Below are 20,656 nucleotides of genomic sequence, written 5' to 3' on the forward strand. Positions count from 1 at the left end.
TGATTAGCTTTGATTTAGCAGCCAGGCTAATTATCAAATGCATGGCAATAAGTTACAATACCCTATCTTCTAATAGTGAAATATGTTAATATCATTACCTACCTTGTTGAACTGGAGAAAATAGTAAGGATCATCTTCTATTATGAGGAAATCATATTTTCTTGCGAGCTAAAAAAATATTAAAGTAATATGTTTATTTTAAAGGGCTTTCCAAAATTAAAACCATTTGGAATCATAAGTATATATACTCATTTATTCAAGAAATTACAGAATCTCTCTTGTCTTAGTGAGCATAAAGAAATGAACAAGGAACTAAAGATTCTTGCTCCCATGGAACGTACATTCTTGTGGGAAAGATAGAATATAAATAATATGGATAACAAACAAAAGTAGTCCTCGGTGAGTATTTGGCCCAGCAGTTAAGACGCTGCTTGGGATGGCTGTGTCCCATATCAGAGCACCTGGGTAAAGTTTAGCCTCTGCCCAGAACTTCTGCTTCCTATTCATGCACACAATGGGAGGGGGAGAGGATGGCTCAAGTAGTGAGTCCTTGCCACCTCTGTGGGAGACCTGAACTGAGTTCCTGGCTCCTGGTTTTGTCCTGGCCCAGTCCTGGCTGTTGAGGGCATTTATGGAGTAAACTAGCAGATGGGAAATCTCTGCGTTTCTCTCCACATCTCACATAAATTAAAAAAAAAATCTGTTAGATGGAGAGGCTATTTACGTGCTTAGCAGAGCATTCCAATGGATCCTTTTTAGGAGGGACAGTAATAGAAGAGTTACTTTAGGTTAATCATTGAGCAGTCCTTCCTGACAGGGCCTCAGAGGGAGTCAGATGTGCAAATACTAAGAAAGAAGATTCTGGACTAAGTAAGGGATGAGTGACAGCAAAGGCCATTTGGTGAGCAAACAACTTGATGTGTTTAAGGAATAGAAAGAAAGCTAGTGTGGCTACAGCAAGAAGGATGATTAAGATTTGTTAATGTTTTTCATGTAAAAAATTCAACAACAAAAAATAATCCAACTGGCACTGGCATTGTGGCACAGTAGGCCAAGCCACTGCCTGCAATGCTGGCATCCTATATAGGTGCCATCTGAGACCCAGCTGCTTTACTTCTGATCCAGCTCCCAGCTAATGTGCCTGGGAAACCAGCACAATTTAGCCCAAGTACTTGGGCCCTGTCACTCACATGGAAGACTCAGATGAAGCTCCTGGCTCCTGGCTTCAGCTTGGCTCAGCTCGAGCCATTGAGCCGTTTGGGGAGTGAACTAGTGTATGGAAGATCTCTGAACCTCTGTCTCTGTAATCTCACTTTCAAAGAAATAAAATAAATCTTAAAAAAAAAAAATTAAAAAATAGACAAAGGATCTGAACTGACATTTCTCGAATGAAGAAATACAGGGGCCTGAGCTGTGGTGTAGTGGGTAAAGTCGCCGCCTGCAGTACATCCTATATGGGCACTGGTTCGAGCCCTGGCTGCTCCACTTCTGATCCATCTCTCTGCTATGGCCTGGGAAAGCAGTGGAAGAAGGCCCAAGTCCTAGTGTCCCTGCACCTGCGTGGGAGACCTGAAAGAGGCTCCTGGCTCCTAGCTTCAGATTGGCTCGGTCTGCCCATCTGGGGAGTGAACGAGAGGATGGAAGACCTCTCTTTCTGTCTTTCTCTCTCTCTCTCTCTCTCTGCCTCTGCCTCTCTGTAACTCTGCCATTTAAATAAATAAGTAAACTTTTTTTAAAAAAGAATACATATGGCCAACAAATATATGAAAAAAATGCTCAATATTATTAGATATCAGGGAAATGCAAATCAAAATCAAAACTACAATGAGATATCACCTCACTCCAATTATAATGCCTATAATTAAAAAGACTAAAATCAACAAATGTGGGTGAGGATGTAGAGAAAAAGGAGCACTCATACACTGTTGGTGGGACTGCAAAGTAGTGTAGCAATTATGGAGAACAGTATGAAAGTTCTTCACAAAACAAAAAGTAGTTCTACCATCTGACCCAGCTGTTCCACTTCTGAGTGTACACACAAAGGAGATCAGCATATGAAAAATACTTGCTCTCCCATGTTCACTGTAGCACAATTCACAATAGCAGAGGTATGGAATCAACTTTGGTGCCTACCAATGTTAAAGAAAATGTGTTTTATGTACACATGGAGTATTATTCAGCCACAAAGAATGAAATTCTGTCATTTGCAGTCAAATGGATGGAACTGGAGGACGTTATGTTAAATGAAAGAAGCCAGGCATAGAGAGACAAATATGTATATTCTCACAAGTGGTAGCTAAAGAAAAGGAAAGCTGATCTGAATTTAGACTAGTAATTACTAGAGGTTGGGAAATAGTGGAGATACAGGGAAGGTGGATAACAGGCAAAAAACAGATAGAAGGAACATGTTCTAGTGTTCCACATTGGGGGGACTACATTTCAAAATAACCCATCACTTACGATATTACTTTCATATTTTATGAAGAACTGAAGAGAGGAGTTCAAAGATTTCAAACATAAATAAATGACAGGAAGGGAATGCTGTTTATTATAAATGCCTTCTAAATGTCTTAAAATATCATAATACCATAAATCTGTATACTAATTACATATTGCTCAAGAAAATTTATAAAACCTTTGTGGAATGTAAAAAGACTTAAAAAATAAATAAAAGGACTTAGCTTTGCAAAACAGATCAAGGCATTGGGACTTTATTTTCATTGCAGTGGGAAGCCACCAGGGCTCCACGAACCTGCTTTATGTTGATACTGCAGCAGGGGAGAGGCATGACTGGCTGCTTTGTGAGGAATGACTGGGGAGAGACCACGTGTGAAACAGCAGGTGCAGTGAAGAAGTCCTTGTAAAGGTTCTATGATAGCAGTGGGGAGGTGACTTGGCAAATCGGGTCAGTAATGGTAGCAGAGAATGGGCAGGTTTAGATAAACATGGTGGTAGTGGTGGTGGTGGTGGGGTCCACATCACAGACTGGATGAGGGAAGGAGAGAAGGGAAGGGGAGGAATAAAGGTTAATAGTTCATAGTTATAGTATTTATGGAGATGGAATGCATGAGTGGTTGTAGATGAGATGTCTGGGGAGGGGCTGGGGAAAATCAGGAGTTGTACTTTGGCCATTGTTCATGTTAAGTCTGAAAGCCTATTTGACATCCATGTAGAGGTGTCCAGTAGAAAGTTGGATACAAGTCTGGAGTTTGAGGGAAGAGGGAGGGGGGGTCTAGGCAACATGGGAGTCATCACACACAGAATGGGACTGACTGCAAGGAACTGGATGAGGCTGTTTGGGGCAAGTGTGTAAATAGAGTAGGGAACAGAACTCTGGACAGAGCCCAGGATGGTATTTAAAATAATAAGACAGTATTTTGAAACTTTGTATTTTCTAAGTAAAAGAAACTGGTTATAATCTCTCTTATGATTCCAGTGCACATGATTTAATTCTCTGTTTTAACATAGTTTTGGGACTATGTTCTAACAGTTCTAAAGGACTGTTTGGAGTTAAAAGGTTAGGGAGCACTGTCAGGTACATAAAAAAGACTTTACGAAAGTAGTATTTCTCTTCTTTTTCAGAGATTTTGGTTGAGCTCAATAAATGTTTGAAACTTAAAAAAATTTACAGTGAAAAGCTAGGTAGGTACTTAAAAGAGACTTTACAAAATAGGAGGCTTGCCTCTTATATTTAGAGAATTCTTAGTAACATGAAATGACAAGAGGGAGGTAGAGAGACAAGTTAACAACACAAATATGAAATAATACAAATCAAACTTGAGGTCAGATATTAAATAATCTCATAAAATTTAACATCACAACAAGCATATTGTTTCGTTTCTAGTACACCAATTAAAAGAAAATAATTAACAAAGGAAGCAGTAACTTACTATGTCTAAATTTATTGGGTCCTTGGCATATATGACTTCCTTTTATTAATAATTACCTTCTTTGAAAACAGGAGCCTAATAAGTAAGGGAACTTGCACAGTATTCTGAAAGGTCAAGAAGCAGCAGGAAGGTAACCACCTCACCCATTCTTTGCAAATACCTCATAGATTTCCTTTTTGCGGTCACTTGTTAATGAGTTTCCAGCAGGGTTGTTGCCGTTTGGGACCGTATAAAGGAACTTGGGAGTGTTCTTCTTAGGGTCCTTTGAATCTTCCGGTTCCCATCTGGAAAGGACTTCTCTGAGGGAGTCTGGGATGATCCCGTATTCATCACTGGCAACATTAATCATGTTGCAGCCCAGGGGCTGCAGCTGTTGAGTACAAAAAGGAAAGCCCGAGTCAGACATGAATGCATGTTAAGTGCCACTGAGCTTTGGTTTAACACCAACCAACGTTACAGCTGATCCCCTTAGATCCATAAACCTGCACTCAAATCAATGCTCCAGTGGGCTTAAGTTGTTTATTTTCATTCTAAGGTTTCCCTGGGGTGGTTTCCGTGATTGTTCAAAAATATCTCTTGTCCTTTCTGAGGGGAGAGACTATACTTTCTTGTCCCATTAAAAAAATTGTTTTAATTAATTTATCTGAAAGGCAGAGTGACAGAGACATAGAGATCATTCATCTACTGACTTTGCAAACACCAACAACAGCTGGGGTTGTGGCAGCCTGAAACCAGGAGCCAGGAACACTATCTGGGTCTCTCACACTAGAGACACAAACCCAAGTATCTGGGCCATCATCTGCTGCCTCTTAGGTGCACAACAGGAAGCTGGATTGTAAGTAGAGTAGCTGGTACTTGAACTAGGCATTCAGATATGGGATGTGGGCATCCAAAGTGGCACCTTATCTTGCTGTTCCACAAAGACTGCCCTCTTGTCCCATTTATACTGGGTTTGTCCATGTGTCTTGCTCTGGCTAATAAACTGTGTGCAGAAGTGTCACATAATTCTGATGCGTGTTCCTTTGAAACAGAGCTTTAACATCCAACTTGTGGCTCTCTGGGCCTCTTTTCCGTCTGCTGTGAGATGGGCAACCTTCCAGACTGGGGCTGCTTCTGTGGATTTAAGGCTTGGAGTAAAGATGCCATGGAGCCATGGTGGTCTTGGAGTGGGCACACAGAGTAAAAGACAGAAACCTCTGTGGTGGCAAGCTACTGAGATACTGAGATCATTTGTTCTACAGCTGATCTGGCCCTTCAGACTGAATACCTTTATGATTATAATTGGCATTGGTTTACAAAGTGGATAACTCTGAGAGCATGCATCGATGGGCAGCACTTCACCTCCTCCGTCAGAGAGGTCGATGGTTACAAAATCCTTATACTGGTTTGAGGTCATTTTCCTTCAAAGTCCACTCTTTAGTTCTATTAATTTAAGGACATGGGGACAGATAAATAGAATTCTTCTGTCACATGGCTAACTTTTATATACTTAAGGACAATTCTGTTTGTTAAGTCTCCTTCCTTTGGGAAAAACAACTACAATTCTTAGAAACATCCATTATGTGGTGTGGTTTCCAGCTCCCTATTCATTCTGACTATGCTTCTCTGAATGGGCTCACTTGCAGACATTTCCATCCTAAAGCAGAGAGCCCAAAAGAAACCCAGTTCTCACCAGTGTTCTGACAGTGCCCAGCACACTCAGGAACTCAGCTTCCTCATTCAGGATATTATAGTTCTGCTGACTTAACACTAATGTGATAGTCCTAGTTAACACCACAGTAGTTTAGAACTTTATTAAATTTATATGTAACATGGTTATACTTATGCATATGGTAATAAAAGATGGAAATTAAAATATATGTAAAAATGTAAATTAAGTCACATTTCAAGAAAAAAATTAAGAAAATTGGACGCAATTTTTACAACCTAATTTTAGTACCTATACATTTAGATTTAAAAAAAAATGCTGGTGGAACTTTGAGCAAGTAGTTAAGATGCCCACATTCCTTACTGGACTGCCAGGATTCCTGTCCCAATTCCTACAAGTCATCACCCAGGAGGCAGCAGGTCATGGCTCCAGCAGCTGAGTCCCTTCCATCCCCATGGGATAACTGGGTTGAGTTCCCGGCTCCCAGCTTCAGCCTGGCCTGATCCTGGCTGTTGTGGACATTTGGGGAGCGGACCAGTGGGCCCTATGTCTGTTTCATCTCATACAATTACCTGATTTTGAATATATCATTCAAGATGCTATTGACAAGGGCTGGCGCCGCGGCTCACTAGGCTAATCCTCTGTCTTGCGGCGCCGGCACACAGGGTTCTAGTTCCGGTCGGGGTTCCGGATTCTGTCCCAGTTGCCCCTCTTCCAGGCCAGCTCTCTGCTGTGGCCTGGGAGGGCAGTGGAGGATGGCCCAAGTGCTTGGGCCCTGCACCCCATGGGAGACCAGGAGAAGCACCTGGCTCCTGCCATCAGATCAGTGCGGTGTGCCGGCTGCAGTGCGCTGGCTGCGCCGGCCATTGGAGGGTGAACCAACGGCAAAGGAAGACCTTTCTGTCTGTCTCTCTCTCTCTCTCACTGTCCACTCTGCCTGTCAAAAAAAAAAAAAAAAAAAAAAAAAAGATGCTATTGACAGATGAAAGATGCCATTTTATTTTCAATGGACAGATAATTGTAAAGGTAGAATGTTTTTCTTTTCTTATTTATTACAAGAGAGGTGCCTTTTGTAAAAGTGTATACTCACAGCTTGAAGTGTTCCTGGATAAATAGGTTCATTTAGGAGGATATTATCTCCAGGGTTAATGATCATTTCAAATACCTAATAAAAGAAGCACAGGTTAGGTGGGACAATATAATTTCATTCTCAGAACCCCCTTCTCAAGCCCCAGTTCTGGGCATTCTAGAGTAGGAGACAGGAAGTCTCTGCTTTTATAGTGAGAAAGCCGTCACAGACAATGTAGAAATAAATGGGTGTCACAGAGCCCTAACATAGCTTTATTTACAAAATTAGATGAAGTGCTGAATTCAGCTTTCAAGTCATTGTCTGCCAACCTCTGTGCTACGATAAGATGAAAAAGAAAATAACTGGTGTGATTCCTAAAATTCATTTATTCTTTTCAATGCTTTTTTGAAAATATATTAAATGGGCCGACGCCAAAGCTCACTTGGCTAATCCTCCACCTGCGGCACTGGCATACCAGGTTCTAGTCCCGGTTGGGGTGCCAGATTCTGTCCCGGTTGCTTCTCTTCCAGTCCAGCTCTCTGCTGTGGCCCAGGAGGGCAGTGGAGAATGGCCCAAGTGCTTGGGCCCTGCACCAGCATGGGAGACCAGGAGGAAGCACCTGGCTCCTGGCTTTGGATTGGCGCTGTGTGCTGCCGCAGCCCACCGGCCGCAGCGGCCATTGTGGGGTGAACCAATGGAAGGAAGACCTTTCTCTCTGTCTCTCTCTCTCACTGTCCACTCTGCCTGTAAAAAAAAAAAAAAATATTAAATGTCCCCTATGAGTCAGGCCTGTTCAAAATACAGTGCAAAATGGCATGGTTCTTACTCTCATAAAGCTGCCAGTTCACTGGGAAAGCTAGAAACTTATCAAATAACTGCCCAAATAAGGATATAAAAAATTAAAAGTAGTAGTGAGTGTGATTAACTGAAGAGGCACAAAGTTGTAAAAGCTCATTGTAAGAGACAATGGGAAGTCAGGGAATTCAGAGAAGGCTTCCTTGTGGAAGTGATGAGTTAGTATTGGGGGTGGCAACACGCACATTTTGAGAAAATGGAAAAAAAAATCTGGGGACTGAGTTGAGTGTAAAGCAGATAGTGAATGACATCAGAGATATGGGCAGACAGTACACCATGCTAGGTGTCTGGGCCAAGGAAGATAAGTATCAATTTTAAGAAAGGGTAGGGAGGAAGAGTCACACTATCAGATATGTATTTTGGAAAGATCAATCTGGCTGTAGGATGAGTATCTTGGGAAGAGCTTGGGAAGTTTTTAGTTTGGGAAGTTATGCTTCAGTTCTGGGACAACTTAGGATAATATGAAGTACAGTGATTGAATTAAACAGAAGAACTGGAGATGTTTAGGAAATAAAAACCAACAGAGCTTGATTATGGACTATCCAGGAGTAAGGAAGAGGTCTATAAAATGGCTCCTGGATTTCTGGCTGCAGAACTACAGACACGGTGGCAGTGGTGCCCTTCATGGAAACACAGAGCCAATGAATTATCCATATCTGAGTGAGATGATGAGGAGCTGTTTTGGTTTAGGTATCTTTGAAAACAGTCTGCAATGATTTCAGGGGGCAGAGGGACACATGGAAGGAGCTTGGGAGTTACTAGCACTCAGATACCATGTGGGTGAGAATGGAGGCACCCAGTGAATGTGTACAGACCCAGGAAATAAGATGCTCAAGGACTGAGGCTTAAGGAGCCCCAATAAATAATGACCAGGTAGAAGAGGACACTGCAAATAGGCAGGGCAAGTGGGCTGGAGGAGACCCCCACCAGGGGTACAGGGAGAGCCAGGGAGAGTGCTTCAGAAAGGAGTGGGAGGATGGCAGTTACCAGATCTACAGAAATCAAGGAAGACGAGGTTTGACAAATCTTAGGACATTTTATGAACGATATGATACTTACTGACGTTAGACTCAGGAAACTGAACTTTCCAGTCTAAATCAAAGGAGTCTGTTAGGACTAAATTATACATACATCAAAATATATTCCTCCTTTCCCTTGTGAAAACCATAATCCCCAGTTCAAGCCCTTCTTTCTATCATTTTTTTCAACTTATATTTATTTTTATTTAATGAATATAAATTTCCAAAGTACAGCTTATGGATTACAATGGCTTCCCCCCCCATAACGTCCCTCCCACCCACAACCCTCCCCTTTCCCACTCCCTCTCCCTTTCCATTCACATCAAGATTCATTTTCGATTCTCTTTATATACAGAAGATCAGTTTAGCATACATTAAGTAAAGATTTCAACAGTTTGCTCCCACATAGAAACATAAAGTGAAAAATACTGTTTGAGTACTAGTTATAGCATTAAATCTCAATGTACAGCACACTAAGGACAGAGATCCTACATGAGAAGTAAGTGCACAGTGACTCCTGTTGTTGACTTTACAAATTGACACTCTTGTTTATGGCATCAGTAATCACCCTAGGCTCTTGTCATGAGCTGCCAAGGCTATGGAAGCCCCCTGGGTTCACTGACTCTGATCATATTTAGACAAGGCCATGGTCAAAGTGGAAGTTCTCTCCTCCCTTCAGAGAAAGGTACCTCCTTCTTTGATGACCCGTTCTTTCCACTGGGATCTCACTTGCGGAGATCCTTCATATAGGTTCCCCCCCCCCCCCCCCCAGAGTGTCTTGGCTTTCCATGCCTGAAATACTCTCATAGGCTTTTCAGCTGGGTCCGCATGCCTTAAGGGCTGATTCTGAGGCCACAGTGCTGTTTAAGACATCTGCCATTCTATGGGTCTGCTGTGTATCTCACTTCTCATGTTGTATCATTCTCTCCCTTTTTGATTCTATCAGCTAGTATTTGCAGACACTGGTCTTGTTTATGTGATCCCTTTGGTTCTTAGTCCTATCATTATGATCAATTGTGAACAGAAATTGATCGCTGGGACTAGTGAGATGGCACTGGTACATGCCACCTTGATGGGATTGAATTGGAATCCCCTGGTATGTTTCTAACTCTACTGTTTGAGGTAAGTCAGCTTGAGCATGTCCCGAATTGCACATCTCTTCCCTCTCTTATTCCCATTCTTATATTTAACAGCGATCACTTTTCAGTTAAGTTTCAGCACTTAAGAATAATTGTGTATTGATTACAGTATTCAACCAAAAGTATTAAGTAGAACAAACAAAAAAAATACTAAGAGGGATAACATAATAAGTTGTTCATTAATAATCAGGGTGAGGGCTGATCAAGTCACCGTTTCTCATAGTGTTCATTTCACTTTAACAGGTTTCCTTTTTGGTGCTCAGTTAGTTGTCACCTATCAGGGAGAACATGTGGTATTTGTCCCTTTGGGATTGGCTTATTTCACTCAGCATAATGTTTTCCAAATTCCTAACAGGGATCACTTTTCAGTTAAAATTTAAACCCCTAACCACCTACATCTCACAACAAACAGGGAGCACAATAATCAATTGGGACAGAAGATCTGGCTTTGGTTCCCCAACTGGACCCATCATATTCAATTCATATTTTCCTTATGAGCTTTTGGCTTCTTACAACAAACAGTATCCTCTGAAAATTTCCTAACTGGCTCAGGCTTTACAGGCTATCCTGGGATCTGAGAAATCACTTGAGTGGCATGTACATTACCAATAGATCAAAGCAAACCTAATCATATATATATATTTTCTATGTTGGTTAGGGCTATACACATGTCAAATATGCTAAATTAAAAGGGACGGCTGTTTACCAGCTGGGAGCATTGTCTAATAGATGTTGACAGAAACACAGGGACCTAAAATACCATCTGTGACAGATGAAATAATAACTAGATTCCTATTAAGGCTCTGTAATAAAATGCGCATGTCTTATTGATTAAATTATTGATGCATTTGGCCAGTTATGCTATCTTCCTTCTTTGATATCACTGCTGTTGTGACAACTAAAGAAGAAATTGTCTTGAGCGTTGTCCTGTAAGAAAAGCTCATAGGATCCCTCCCTATGAAAAACATTTCATAGAAAGAGACTTTGAAAATATCAATCCATTGAATCACAAATGATTCTCTTCAAGCAAAAACCCAAACAATCTCTTCTCTTTTCATAATTAAATGGAAAAAGAAGAAACTTTTTTCTTTCTTTTCTTTCTTTTTTTTTTTTTTTTGGACAGGCAGAGTTAGACAGTGAGAGAGAGTCAGAGAGAAAGGTCTTCCTTCCGTTGGTTCAGCCCCCAAATGGCCGCTGCGGCCAGTGCGCTGCGCCGATTTGAAGCCAGGAGCCAGGTGCCTCCTCCTGGTCTCCCATGTGGGTGCAGGGCCCAAGCACTTGGGCCATCCTCCACTGCCCTCCCAGGCCACAGCAGAGAGCTGGACTGGAAGAGGAGCAACTGGGACAGAATCCAGCGCCCCAACCGGGACTAAAACCTGGGGTGCCGGTGCCGCAGGCAGAGGCCAAGTGAGCTGTGGCGCCGTCCAGAAACTTTTTTCAATTTCAGAAAATCTTTAAAAAATATTTCTAGGCATACAAACAATTATTGTGTAATTTAATTAAAATCCATTAATGGAAGCAAGATTATAGTTTTTACATTTCTACTAAAGAAAAAAGAAAGCTACTTTTATTACTCTTTAAATAACAGTCATATTTTAATCTAGATGTGAAGTGAATACAAAGAATTCCATTTTGTCTTTGCATTCCCATTTATAATTCTAAGTGAAGACAAGAAAGACAACCAATAATCCACAAAATGTGATCCTCTTGTGGTTCAGTGAGAAGAACACATTTAATTCTTCATGTAGGTTACCTTGTCCTTTCAGTCTTACCTTACAAAGCCCATCTTGGCTACCAGATGTAACACAGATATCCATCTGTCCTTGATCAGGTGGATAGTGGATGGTGGGAGGACTGTGCAATTTAACTTGGAATTGTTTTAGCCAGGACAAAAGCTCTGGAATTCTAAAGCATAAAGTGTGTTTTTAATTCTGTAGTAGTAAAAAAACCATAGTAATAGTAGACATGGAGTGAAACTGACATTTTGAGAATCAATGATTGTTTATAGACCTTGTCTCTATTGTTGAGGAACAGTGTTTGTTTCCGTCATACTATTTGTTTAACTCTTTACTTAGTGTAGGGTTAATTTTATGAGTATAAAGTAAACTGAAAATAGATTTTTATAAAAATTAAGTGTAAGAATAGGAGAGGGAGGAAAAAGGCTGGGAGTGTGGGCAGAAGGTACTGTAGGGTGGGAAATATCACTATGTTCCTACGAAACACATGAAATTTGAAAAAAAAAATTCCCAAAAGATAAAAATAGACATGAAGTAAATGGTAGTTTTATAACAAGTCTTTTATACATTCAATGTAAAAGCCTTCAAATGCCTCTGTCAGTATTAATAGTCCCATTAAAATTTTTACTTATTTATTTGGGAGATAGACACAGACACACACACACACACACACACACACACACGGGGTGGGGAGGGGAGGTGGGGAAGAAGAGAGACAGATAAAGAACTCCCATCTTCTGCTCCCTTCCTCAAATGGCTGCAATGGGTGAAGCTGCGCCAGGTTGGCAGCCAGGAGCCCAGGGAACTCAATCTAGATCTCTCTGGAGATTAGAAAATTCACATAAAATCAGTCATTTAATCAATCAATGAGCTGAGATTTGAAGCTATAATCTTTCTTATTCCAAAGCCTGAGGTTCTGTTTTATGCTAGAGCATTCAATGAGTAATTGATTCTTTGTTCTTCAGGAGGTATCTGTAAGCTACCTAGAAGTTCAGGCTCAATAAGTTCTTTGTATCATGGAGAGAAAAGCCCAAACACATATTACTCACATATAATAACATTATTTCAATATACTTTTCAATCATAGAAAAAAGATTTGAATTAAGTATAATTTATAGGCTCTCCATAAATATTTACCATTCAAAGATAGTCAGCTAAATAAGGTTTTAAGGTATGTGTTTTAGCTTGCCTTGAAGGAATTAAAGACAGTTGAACCTATGAGAACATATTTGCATATCTGTCTATTTAGAAAGGGTTATTAGATAATTATTAATAATTATTAGAAAATTGCTCAGGAACATTAAATTGTTGCTTCCTTAGTCCTCCCTTCTCCCAAAATACTTCTTCACCTCACTGGCTTCTCATTTTTTTCACTCAGCTCAAATGGCACTTCCTTCCTGAGGCGCTCACTCGCTCGCTCTCTCTCTCTGCCTTTGAAGTAGATAAAAATAGATACACATTTTTTAAAAGGAGTATTTATTCTTAAAACTCCCCAGTGACTGTATTTTCATCTTATTTAACTGAGTGAGAGAGAGAGAGAGAGAGAGATCGATCTTCCATCTGCAGGTTCACTCTCAAAATGTCTGTAATAGTCAGGCCTGGGCCAGGCTGAAACCAGGAACCCAAAACTCCATCTGGGTCTCCCATGTTGGGGGCAGGTACTTAAGTACTTGAGTCATCTGCTGCCTCTCAGGATGCATTCGCAGGAAGCTGGATTGGAAGCACAGCATCAGGGATTTGAAGCAGCACTCTGATATGGGATGTAGGCATCCCAAAAAAGTGGAAACTCAACCCGCCATACCACAATGCCTGACCTAATATCCTTTTTGCTCTTAATCATTCTTTGAAAACTCTTTCCTTAAACCTAACCATTGAACACTCAGTTTAAAAAGATACAAGTCCCTTTACCAGTAGCCTTAGAATACTGTTCATGAAAATGACCCAAAGAAATTGTTGATAACCTACCCAGCACTTGGAGAATACTGAAGTGCTCTCTTCATCATCTCTTCTCCAAATTGGATGGTCATTCCATTTTCTACAGTGATAACAGCGCTCTTAAAGGGGAACGTGCTTGGATTTGGGTATCCAGGAGCCAAGGAGATGAGTGATTTTGTTGCCTTGGCTATTACATCAGCTATAATAAACATGAGAGAAAAGAAATAATTTCTTTGAGGATTTTTATAAGCAGAGACAGTTGATTACAGTCAACTACGTATAAAGTTTAACAATGGCTATGATGGACTGTGCAACTATCTGAATGTTGGTGTTCCTCAAATCCACATGTTGGAACTAACACCCAACGTCATAGCATGAGGGGGTGGGACCTTTAGGAGGGCTCTGCCCTCATGAATGGGAGGAATATCCTTAAAAAGAGGTCCGAGGGAGTGTGTATGCTCCTTTCCGCCCGTGACGACCCCAGGTAGCTCCCTTTGTCACATGAGGACAAAGCAACAAGGCTCTGTTATTACTGAACGTGGTCTCACCTGACATGGAATGTGCTGGCATCTTGATCTGGGGCTTCCTAGCCTCCAGAACTGTGTTGTTGCTAAATTACTCACGTGACGGCATGTCCAGACAGCAGCCCACAGGGACTAAGGATGCTAGTTTACTATGGAGTACTTTCCCGTCTCCGCACTGGTGGAGAGACTACTGGGGTGATCGAGGAGTAATCATCCGTGCTCAGGAAGCCAGCGAAAACCAAGGAGCCCCTACAGCCTCCTCCACTTAATCCTACCCTGCCTGTGGCGCCTGGGAGCTCCTTCAGCTCTTTCCCTGCCATTGACCTGGCCCTCCCCGCCCCACACAGAACCATGGGTAGTGCCGGCCGGCACCCAGCTTCCCAGGACAGCAGTGTAGTCCATGCACGTCCCCAGCACCTGTCCCTCTCCGCCGCAGTTCCAGCTCCATCTGGTACCGACACTCTACGGCCCGCCCGGCGTCCCAGCCCGTGCGCTCTTTGCACACTAGGGCTGCAGGGCCTACGTCGTTCCTGCGCGTTTAGAGCTCTCGCCGTTCAATGAACGGATGCCACCAAGTGTCACTTGGTGGCACCCAATTCTTAGGGGCTCGGCGAGGAAAACCCCACCACAGGGGGCAGCGGCGCTGGCTCCGCATCTCACCCGTGGTTCGGATGGGAGAAGGCCGCCTGGCCGCACTCGTGGCCGTGATGAACCGTGCGTAGTTCATGCCTGGTACAGCCAAGCAGCGAGCTCCGGCTTCAGTTGTGGATAACTAGGAAAACCGAAGAGCCCGGTCAAGTCCTCCGTCTCAGCGCTCACTCCGGCCACTGGCTGTTACCCGCAGCGTCCGCACAGCACCGCCTAGGCTCCGCGGCTGCAGGCTGCGTCCGGTCTCCGCGGCGAACCTGGCCTGGGGCCGGTGGCAGGAGCGCAAAGTCCGCCCGCGGAATGCCGCGCGGTCTCTTATGTCGGCGCCGCACCGGCACACGCTGGTGACGCCTCGCCGCGCCCCCTCCCGCCCCGCGCCTCGGCCTATGGCCGCCGGCCGCGCGCACCTCCCCGTCCCGGGTCATTTCCCTTAGCGCGCAGGGCATGGGCGTGAGGCCTGGCCGCGAGAAATTTGCAGCCTTGGATTAGTGCCTGACACAGCTTTTAGGCCAGCACGACTCGACCTTGCTGCTGGAGTCGCAGCAACACGAGAGTTCGGGTTTGCTCCGGCGCGGGTCTCGGGTTTCGCGCGGGGGCAGCCGGAGGAGACCGGAAGTCCACCTCACCTCGATCCTTGAGTACCCTCTGGCGGTCGCTTTGATCCGTTGCGGCCGCTGCCTAAACCGCGCCGCGCCTGCAGGCGCGCGTGCGTGCGAGCGCGCTGCGCCTCACCTGGCCTCAGGCGACCTTGCGAACTCATCATTTTACAGGCTCAACCCGTACTTTGCTGGGCCTCTTTCTCCTGTTTCCTGAATAAAACTGTAGGGGTTATCGTGGAAAGTCACCAAGGCGACCCAGATGAATTCCAACATCACTTTCTCCAAGGTCTGAGCATTTAGTTTAGAGCGACGGTGGTGTGCTGACAGAAACTTTCGAAGACTCACTCTGAAAGTCTCCTCAGTTTTAGTATTTCAGCTCCCCTTGAGTTTTCTGACAGTTTGGGAATGTGTTGCGTATGTGCTGGAAATGAGATGAGCAAAGTTGGATTTCACGAATCTTCCGGTTTATGGCCGTGCTCAGAGAATTTTCCTTAGGTTCACCTGGCTTCAAGAAAGGGAGAAGAAGGGAGAAGAAAGAAGAAATTTGACAGATGAGAGACATTAACCACATAGTGAGTTCCAAACTGTTAAAGTCTGGTTGCTCCGATAGGATGGAAAATTCAACGTGGAGGTGTCTCTCTCACCGCTGGCGCTTCTTGTTGCAGAGATCTGCGAACAGGTGAGGTCCCGGGATGCTGGAAGCAGGTGCTCGTGTCCAGGCTTTGGGGATTAGTTCCGAGGCCAACAGCCACCACCTTGCTGCATTCCAAGCTTTCAGCGTAGCGTAGGAGAAACCGAGGACAGAATTCACACTCTGTCTTCCCAGCATCAACGCTAAGGAGATTCTACTGTCCTAAGATGCAGGCTCTCAACCCTTAAACAGTTTACTGGCTTTTCTCTTCAGCCTTCTTGAAGTTGAATAGGTGAGATGGTTGATGGTGCTGGGTGGTTAAAAACGGGGTGGTGATTCGGGCCAGGTAGACAGAAGCAACACCCAGGGCAGGCTGTGGGATGCGGGAGGCACTTGGGGGTTGCGATTAGAAAATACGAGGCAGAACCTAGCCATGGGGCTGGTGTTTTGGCACAGTGGATTAAGCCACCACCTGCACATAAAAACTACATCCCGTATGAACCAGGTTCCACTTTTTTTTTTTGAAATTTTTATTTAATAAATATAAATTTCATAGGTACAACTTTTGGAATATAGCAGTTCTTCCCCCCATACCCACCTTCCCACCCCCAAACCATCCCACCTCCCTCTCCTACCCCATTCTTCATTAAGATTCATTTTTAATTATCTTTATATACAGAAGATCAACTCCATTCTAAGTAGAGATTTCAACAGTTTGGACCCACACAGACACACAAAGTATAAAGTACTGTTTGGGACAAGTTTTACCGTTAATTCTCATAGTACAACTTATTAAGAACAGAGGTCCTACATGGGGAGCAAGTGCACAGTGTCCCCTCTTGTTGATTTAACAATTGACACTCTTATTTATGATGTCAGTGGTCACCCGAGGCTCTTGTTATGTGCTGCCAAGGATGTGGAAACCTTTTGGGTCCACAAACTCCGTCAGTATTTAGACAGGGCCATAAGTAAAGTGGAAGTTCTCTCCTCCCTTCGAGAAAAGTACATCCTTCTTTGATGGCCCCTTCTTTCCAATGGAGTCTCACTCAAAGAGATCCTTCGTGTAGGTCATTTTTTGTCACATTGTGCTGCTCCACTTTGGTCCAGCTCCCTGCTAATGCACCTGGGAAAACACTGAAAGATGACCCAAGTCCTTAGGCCCCTCCCACCCATGTGGGAGACCTGGGTGGAGTTGTAGGCTCCTGGCTTTGGCCTGGTTCAGCCCGTTGATGGAAGGTATCTCTTTCTCTCTCAGTCTGTCTTTCAAATGAATAAAAAAAATCTTTAAAGAGGATGTAATCATGAGAGGGATAGGGAAGAGTTAAGTTGGGATGAGCTTACCAGTTGATCAAAAACTGAAAATTGAAGGCAAAATTGATTGCTAGAGAAACCAGATTTTGGATTTGTCAGGAGCATGGAGGAAAGGAAGTCTGTTGAGAAAGAAAGGTGCAGGAGCAAGGTTCACCACTCAGTGCTGCCTTTTGAAGGACTAGGGATAGGACTGCCTGAACATGGAATTAAAGGCACCAATCCTTTCCCTAAACTTTTCTCAAATTCTTACTCTGTACAAGGAATTGTGATGAATTTAAGAAGATACCAGAGATGAGTCACTGCTCTTGAAGAATCAGAGTTTGTCCGTTGAGGATCAGCAACTTCATAAAATGCAGTGTCCTTAGCAGGGGTAGATAAGGAAAGCAGAGAGGAGGTAGTGATTAACTTGTAGTGGACAGAAGTTCACAGTTAGATTAGGAACACAGCTTCTTGTCCTCTCGTCTGCCTGCCAGAGTTTTGGTCATGGTCACAGTCTACAAACAGAATCTGAGCATACTGTCATCCTCTGCTAGTTTACTTAAAGCCTAGAAATCACTCATGGGAACACTTGTTCCTCACTTGACAGATTTATCTCAGAGCCTTTACCATAATCCGAGGGAAGGAAGCTTCAGAACACTAAGTTACTTTACAGAAATTTTGCTCAAGTTCCTAATTTTTATCCATTTTGGGGCTAGACTGTGACCATGTTGTGTGGTAAATAGAGTTTCAAATGTGTATGTTTTTTGGGAGGTAGCATGGGGGAGTATGTTATCATGTGACAAATTATTCAAAAACTTAATTGTGTACTTAGTCTGCTGGGGCTACTATAAGAAAATACCATAGACTGAGTGGCTTCAACAACAAATTTATTTATTTATTTTAAGATTTGTTTATTTTACTTGAAAGGCAGAGTTACAGAGAGAGATAGAGGGAGAGACAGAGATCTTCCATTCTCTGATTCATGCCCCAAATGGCCACGGTGGCAGGAACTGGGCCAGATGGAAGCCAGGAGCCAGAGTCCTTCTCTGTGTCTCCCACATGGTTGCAGATGCCCAAGCACTTGGGACATTTTCTGCTGCGTTCCCAGAGATATTAGCAGGGAGCTGGGTTGGAAGTGGAACAGTCCATATGGGATGCCTGTGCTATAGGCAGAGGCTTAACCTGCTATGCCGCAGTGCTGGTTCCAACAACAGAAATTTGTTTCTTACAGTTCTAGAGGCTGGCAGTCCAAGATCAAGGAGTTTCCAGGCTGGGTTTCCCCTGTAGCTGTTCTCTGTGGCTGGCAGATGGCCATCTTATTTCTGTGTGCATATGTGGCATTTTCTCTGGGCACCTGCATCCCTGGTGTCTCTTCCTCCTCTTTTGAGGACATAAGTCATATTAGATTAGATCCCAACCCTTAGGACCTCATTTAATCTTAATCATTTCTGTGAAATGCCTACTCCAAATACAGTCACACTGCAAGTAAGGGCTTGTGAAATTCCTGATTCCAAGATGAAGTCATTCTTGTTAAACCCAGACAAAATTAGAGCTGGGAGTTATGAAAGAGGAAGCTGCATACCTATTATTTTAAGGACTTTCTAAAAACCCCAGAACAAATGCCTTCTCTTCCAACATGCACCCTATACTTTGCTAATCTTACACGTGGACATATATTTCTGTAACAAAGTTTGTCTTTACTGTTGTTTTAGAATACAACAATTCATATAAAGTGCTCTGGATGGAACATTTGCCCAGCAGTGCACCTCCACCAATAAACTGATGCCAGCTCCTACCTCAGGTCTCCAAGACCAATGCACTTTTATCCAAGCAGCTTGTGTGATTCATCTATTTTTGCTAATAAAGTCTTGCCTTCCGTTTCCTTCTTCAAGTGTAACTGTGGCTTTTCCTAGTGTGCAACCCAGCATATGATCCTTTTTGCTTATTTCCAAATAAATTTGTTACACATGGAGGTATTTTTCTCTGTTGTTTCTTTTCCGTGTTGACAAGCTTCAACATATGAATTTATTTTGGTGATGGTAGGGCAAAAGTCAGTCCACAAAAGCAGTGAAGACATCAGATATCTAGCTCATAATTTCTGTGGGTCAGAAATGGAGAAGCTGCTTAACCAGTAGGCTGGCTGAGGGTCAAGGTTGTACCATCTGAAAGCTTGACTTGAACTGGGAGAGCTGCTTGTGAAGTGGCTCGTTTACATGATGCCTTAGTTTCTTGCAGCTGCCATACAAAATACCAAAAGCAGGGTGGCTCGGAACAAAAGAGTTATTGTTTCATGGTTGTGGAGGCTAGAAGTACAAGATAAAGGTGTCAGCAGTATTGGTGCTTTCTGGGATCTGTGGAGGAACATGCTCGACATAATTATTTATTCATTTTTTTTTAAATTTATTTGAGAGGTAGAGTTACAGACAGTGAAAGGGAGAGACAGAGAGAAAGTTCTACCCGCTGGTTAACTCTCCAGATGACCGTAACAGCCAGAGTTGAGCCTATCCAAAGCCAGGAGCTTCTTCCAGGTCTGCCATGTGGGTGCAGGGGCCCAAACACTTGGACTATCTTCCACTGCTTTCCCAGGCCACAGCAGAGAGCTGGATGGTCGATGTAATTTGGTCCTAGATTTTGGTAGTTGGTGGTGATCTTTCATTTTTGTTAGCTTGTAGTTCCATCTCTGATCCCTAGCTTTATCTTCACTTTCTGTTGTCTGTGTCCAAAATTCCCCTCCCAAGAAGGAAGTAGTCACGTTGGATTAGCCACCATAAGGACCTTATTTCAACTTGGTAGCCTCTGTAAAGCCCTGTCTTCCAGTAAGGCCCCAGTTGAGAGGCACTAAGGGTTAGACTCTGCTATGGTTTGGATACAGTTTATGTGTCCTCCAAGGGTTCATGTGTTGAAATTTGATTCTCATTGCGAAATGTTATGAGGGAGAAAATGTAACCTAATGATGTTTAGAAGCAGGTGATTTTTTGTGAGGTGATTAGGATTGTATAAATTCATCAGGATGGACCCCCCATGTTGGAATCCTGGTGGCTTTTAAGAAAGAGGGAGAGAGGGAGAGAGAGAGAGACCAGAGGATGTTGACACTCATGTGTGCTCCCTGTCTCTTCCTATGTGATGTCCCGTGTTACCTTGGGATCTGCCAGCAAGAAGGCCATCACCAGATGCAATCTGTTGATCTCGGACTAGAACCATGAGCCAAAATAAATCTGTTTTCCTGGCCAAACTTTTGTGCTAGTTATAGTTGGTTTAATAATTGTTATAACATTACCTTCAGATCCTTTCTTGCTTAATTTAAACATGTAGCTCATTTCAGAGTTCATTTCCTTTGTGTTTTTCCTTGGGACTAAGTTACATTTTCGTAGTCTTTTTTTGTATTCTGAATAATTTTGAATTTACCATGACATTGTGAATGTTATGCTATAGAGATTCTGATTACATTCCTCCAAAGACTGTTTAAATTATTGTTTTAGCAGGCAGTTAATTTGGTTAGAATCAAAGTATAATTTTTATCTCTTGGGCAACAGATCAGGTTTCAATTCAGCTCTTTCATCTTTAGCTGGGCATCTTTGAGTTTTCCCTGTGCACATGTGGTTGGTTCAAGGACTAGCCTGGGCATGAGGTGCAGACCAAGGAATACCCTCTCTTGATCTTTTTCCCTTCTGAG

At 43.1% G+C, this 20,656-nt stretch overlaps 1 protein-coding gene and 1 long non-coding RNA gene across 3 annotated transcripts in view; one reads left to right on the forward strand and one right to left on the reverse strand.

Moving 5' to 3' along the window:
* AADAT (aminoadipate aminotransferase) overlaps positions 1-15,170 on the reverse strand; it is a 28,160-nt gene extending 12,990 nt beyond the window's left edge. The window contains exons 1-6 of one of the 2 annotated variants that reach the window (XM_051842568.2): positions 15,090-15,170; positions 13,322-13,490; positions 11,393-11,525; positions 6,629-6,703; positions 4,051-4,260; positions 103-168 (exon numbers count right to left, since the gene is read on the reverse strand). In XM_051842568.2, coding sequence (XP_051698528.2) covers positions 103-168; positions 4,051-4,260; positions 6,629-6,703; positions 11,393-11,525; positions 13,322-13,383 — 546 coding nt within the window. In that variant the 5' untranslated portion in view covers positions 13,384-13,490; positions 15,090-15,170. Of the gene's footprint in view, positions 1-102; positions 169-4,050; positions 4,261-6,628; positions 6,704-11,392; positions 11,526-13,321; positions 13,491-14,475; positions 14,617-15,089 lie in introns of those variants that run through there. The other variant, XM_008249791.4, reaches the window with a different exon arrangement.
* A 582-nt stretch (positions 15,171-15,752) lies between these two features.
* Positions 15,753-18,955, forward strand: LOC138848466 (uncharacterized). The gene is made up of 2 exons (XR_011386273.1): positions 15,753-15,985; positions 18,696-18,955. It is a non-coding gene; the product is annotated as an uncharacterized lncRNA (long non-coding RNA).
* The last annotated feature ends 1,701 nt before the right edge of the window (positions 18,956-20,656 follow it).

This window comes from Oryctolagus cuniculus, chromosome 2 (genome assembly GCF_964237555.1).
Source record: "Oryctolagus cuniculus chromosome 2, mOryCun1.1, whole genome shotgun sequence".
NCBI lineage: Eukaryota > Metazoa > Chordata > Mammalia > Lagomorpha > Leporidae > Oryctolagus > Oryctolagus cuniculus.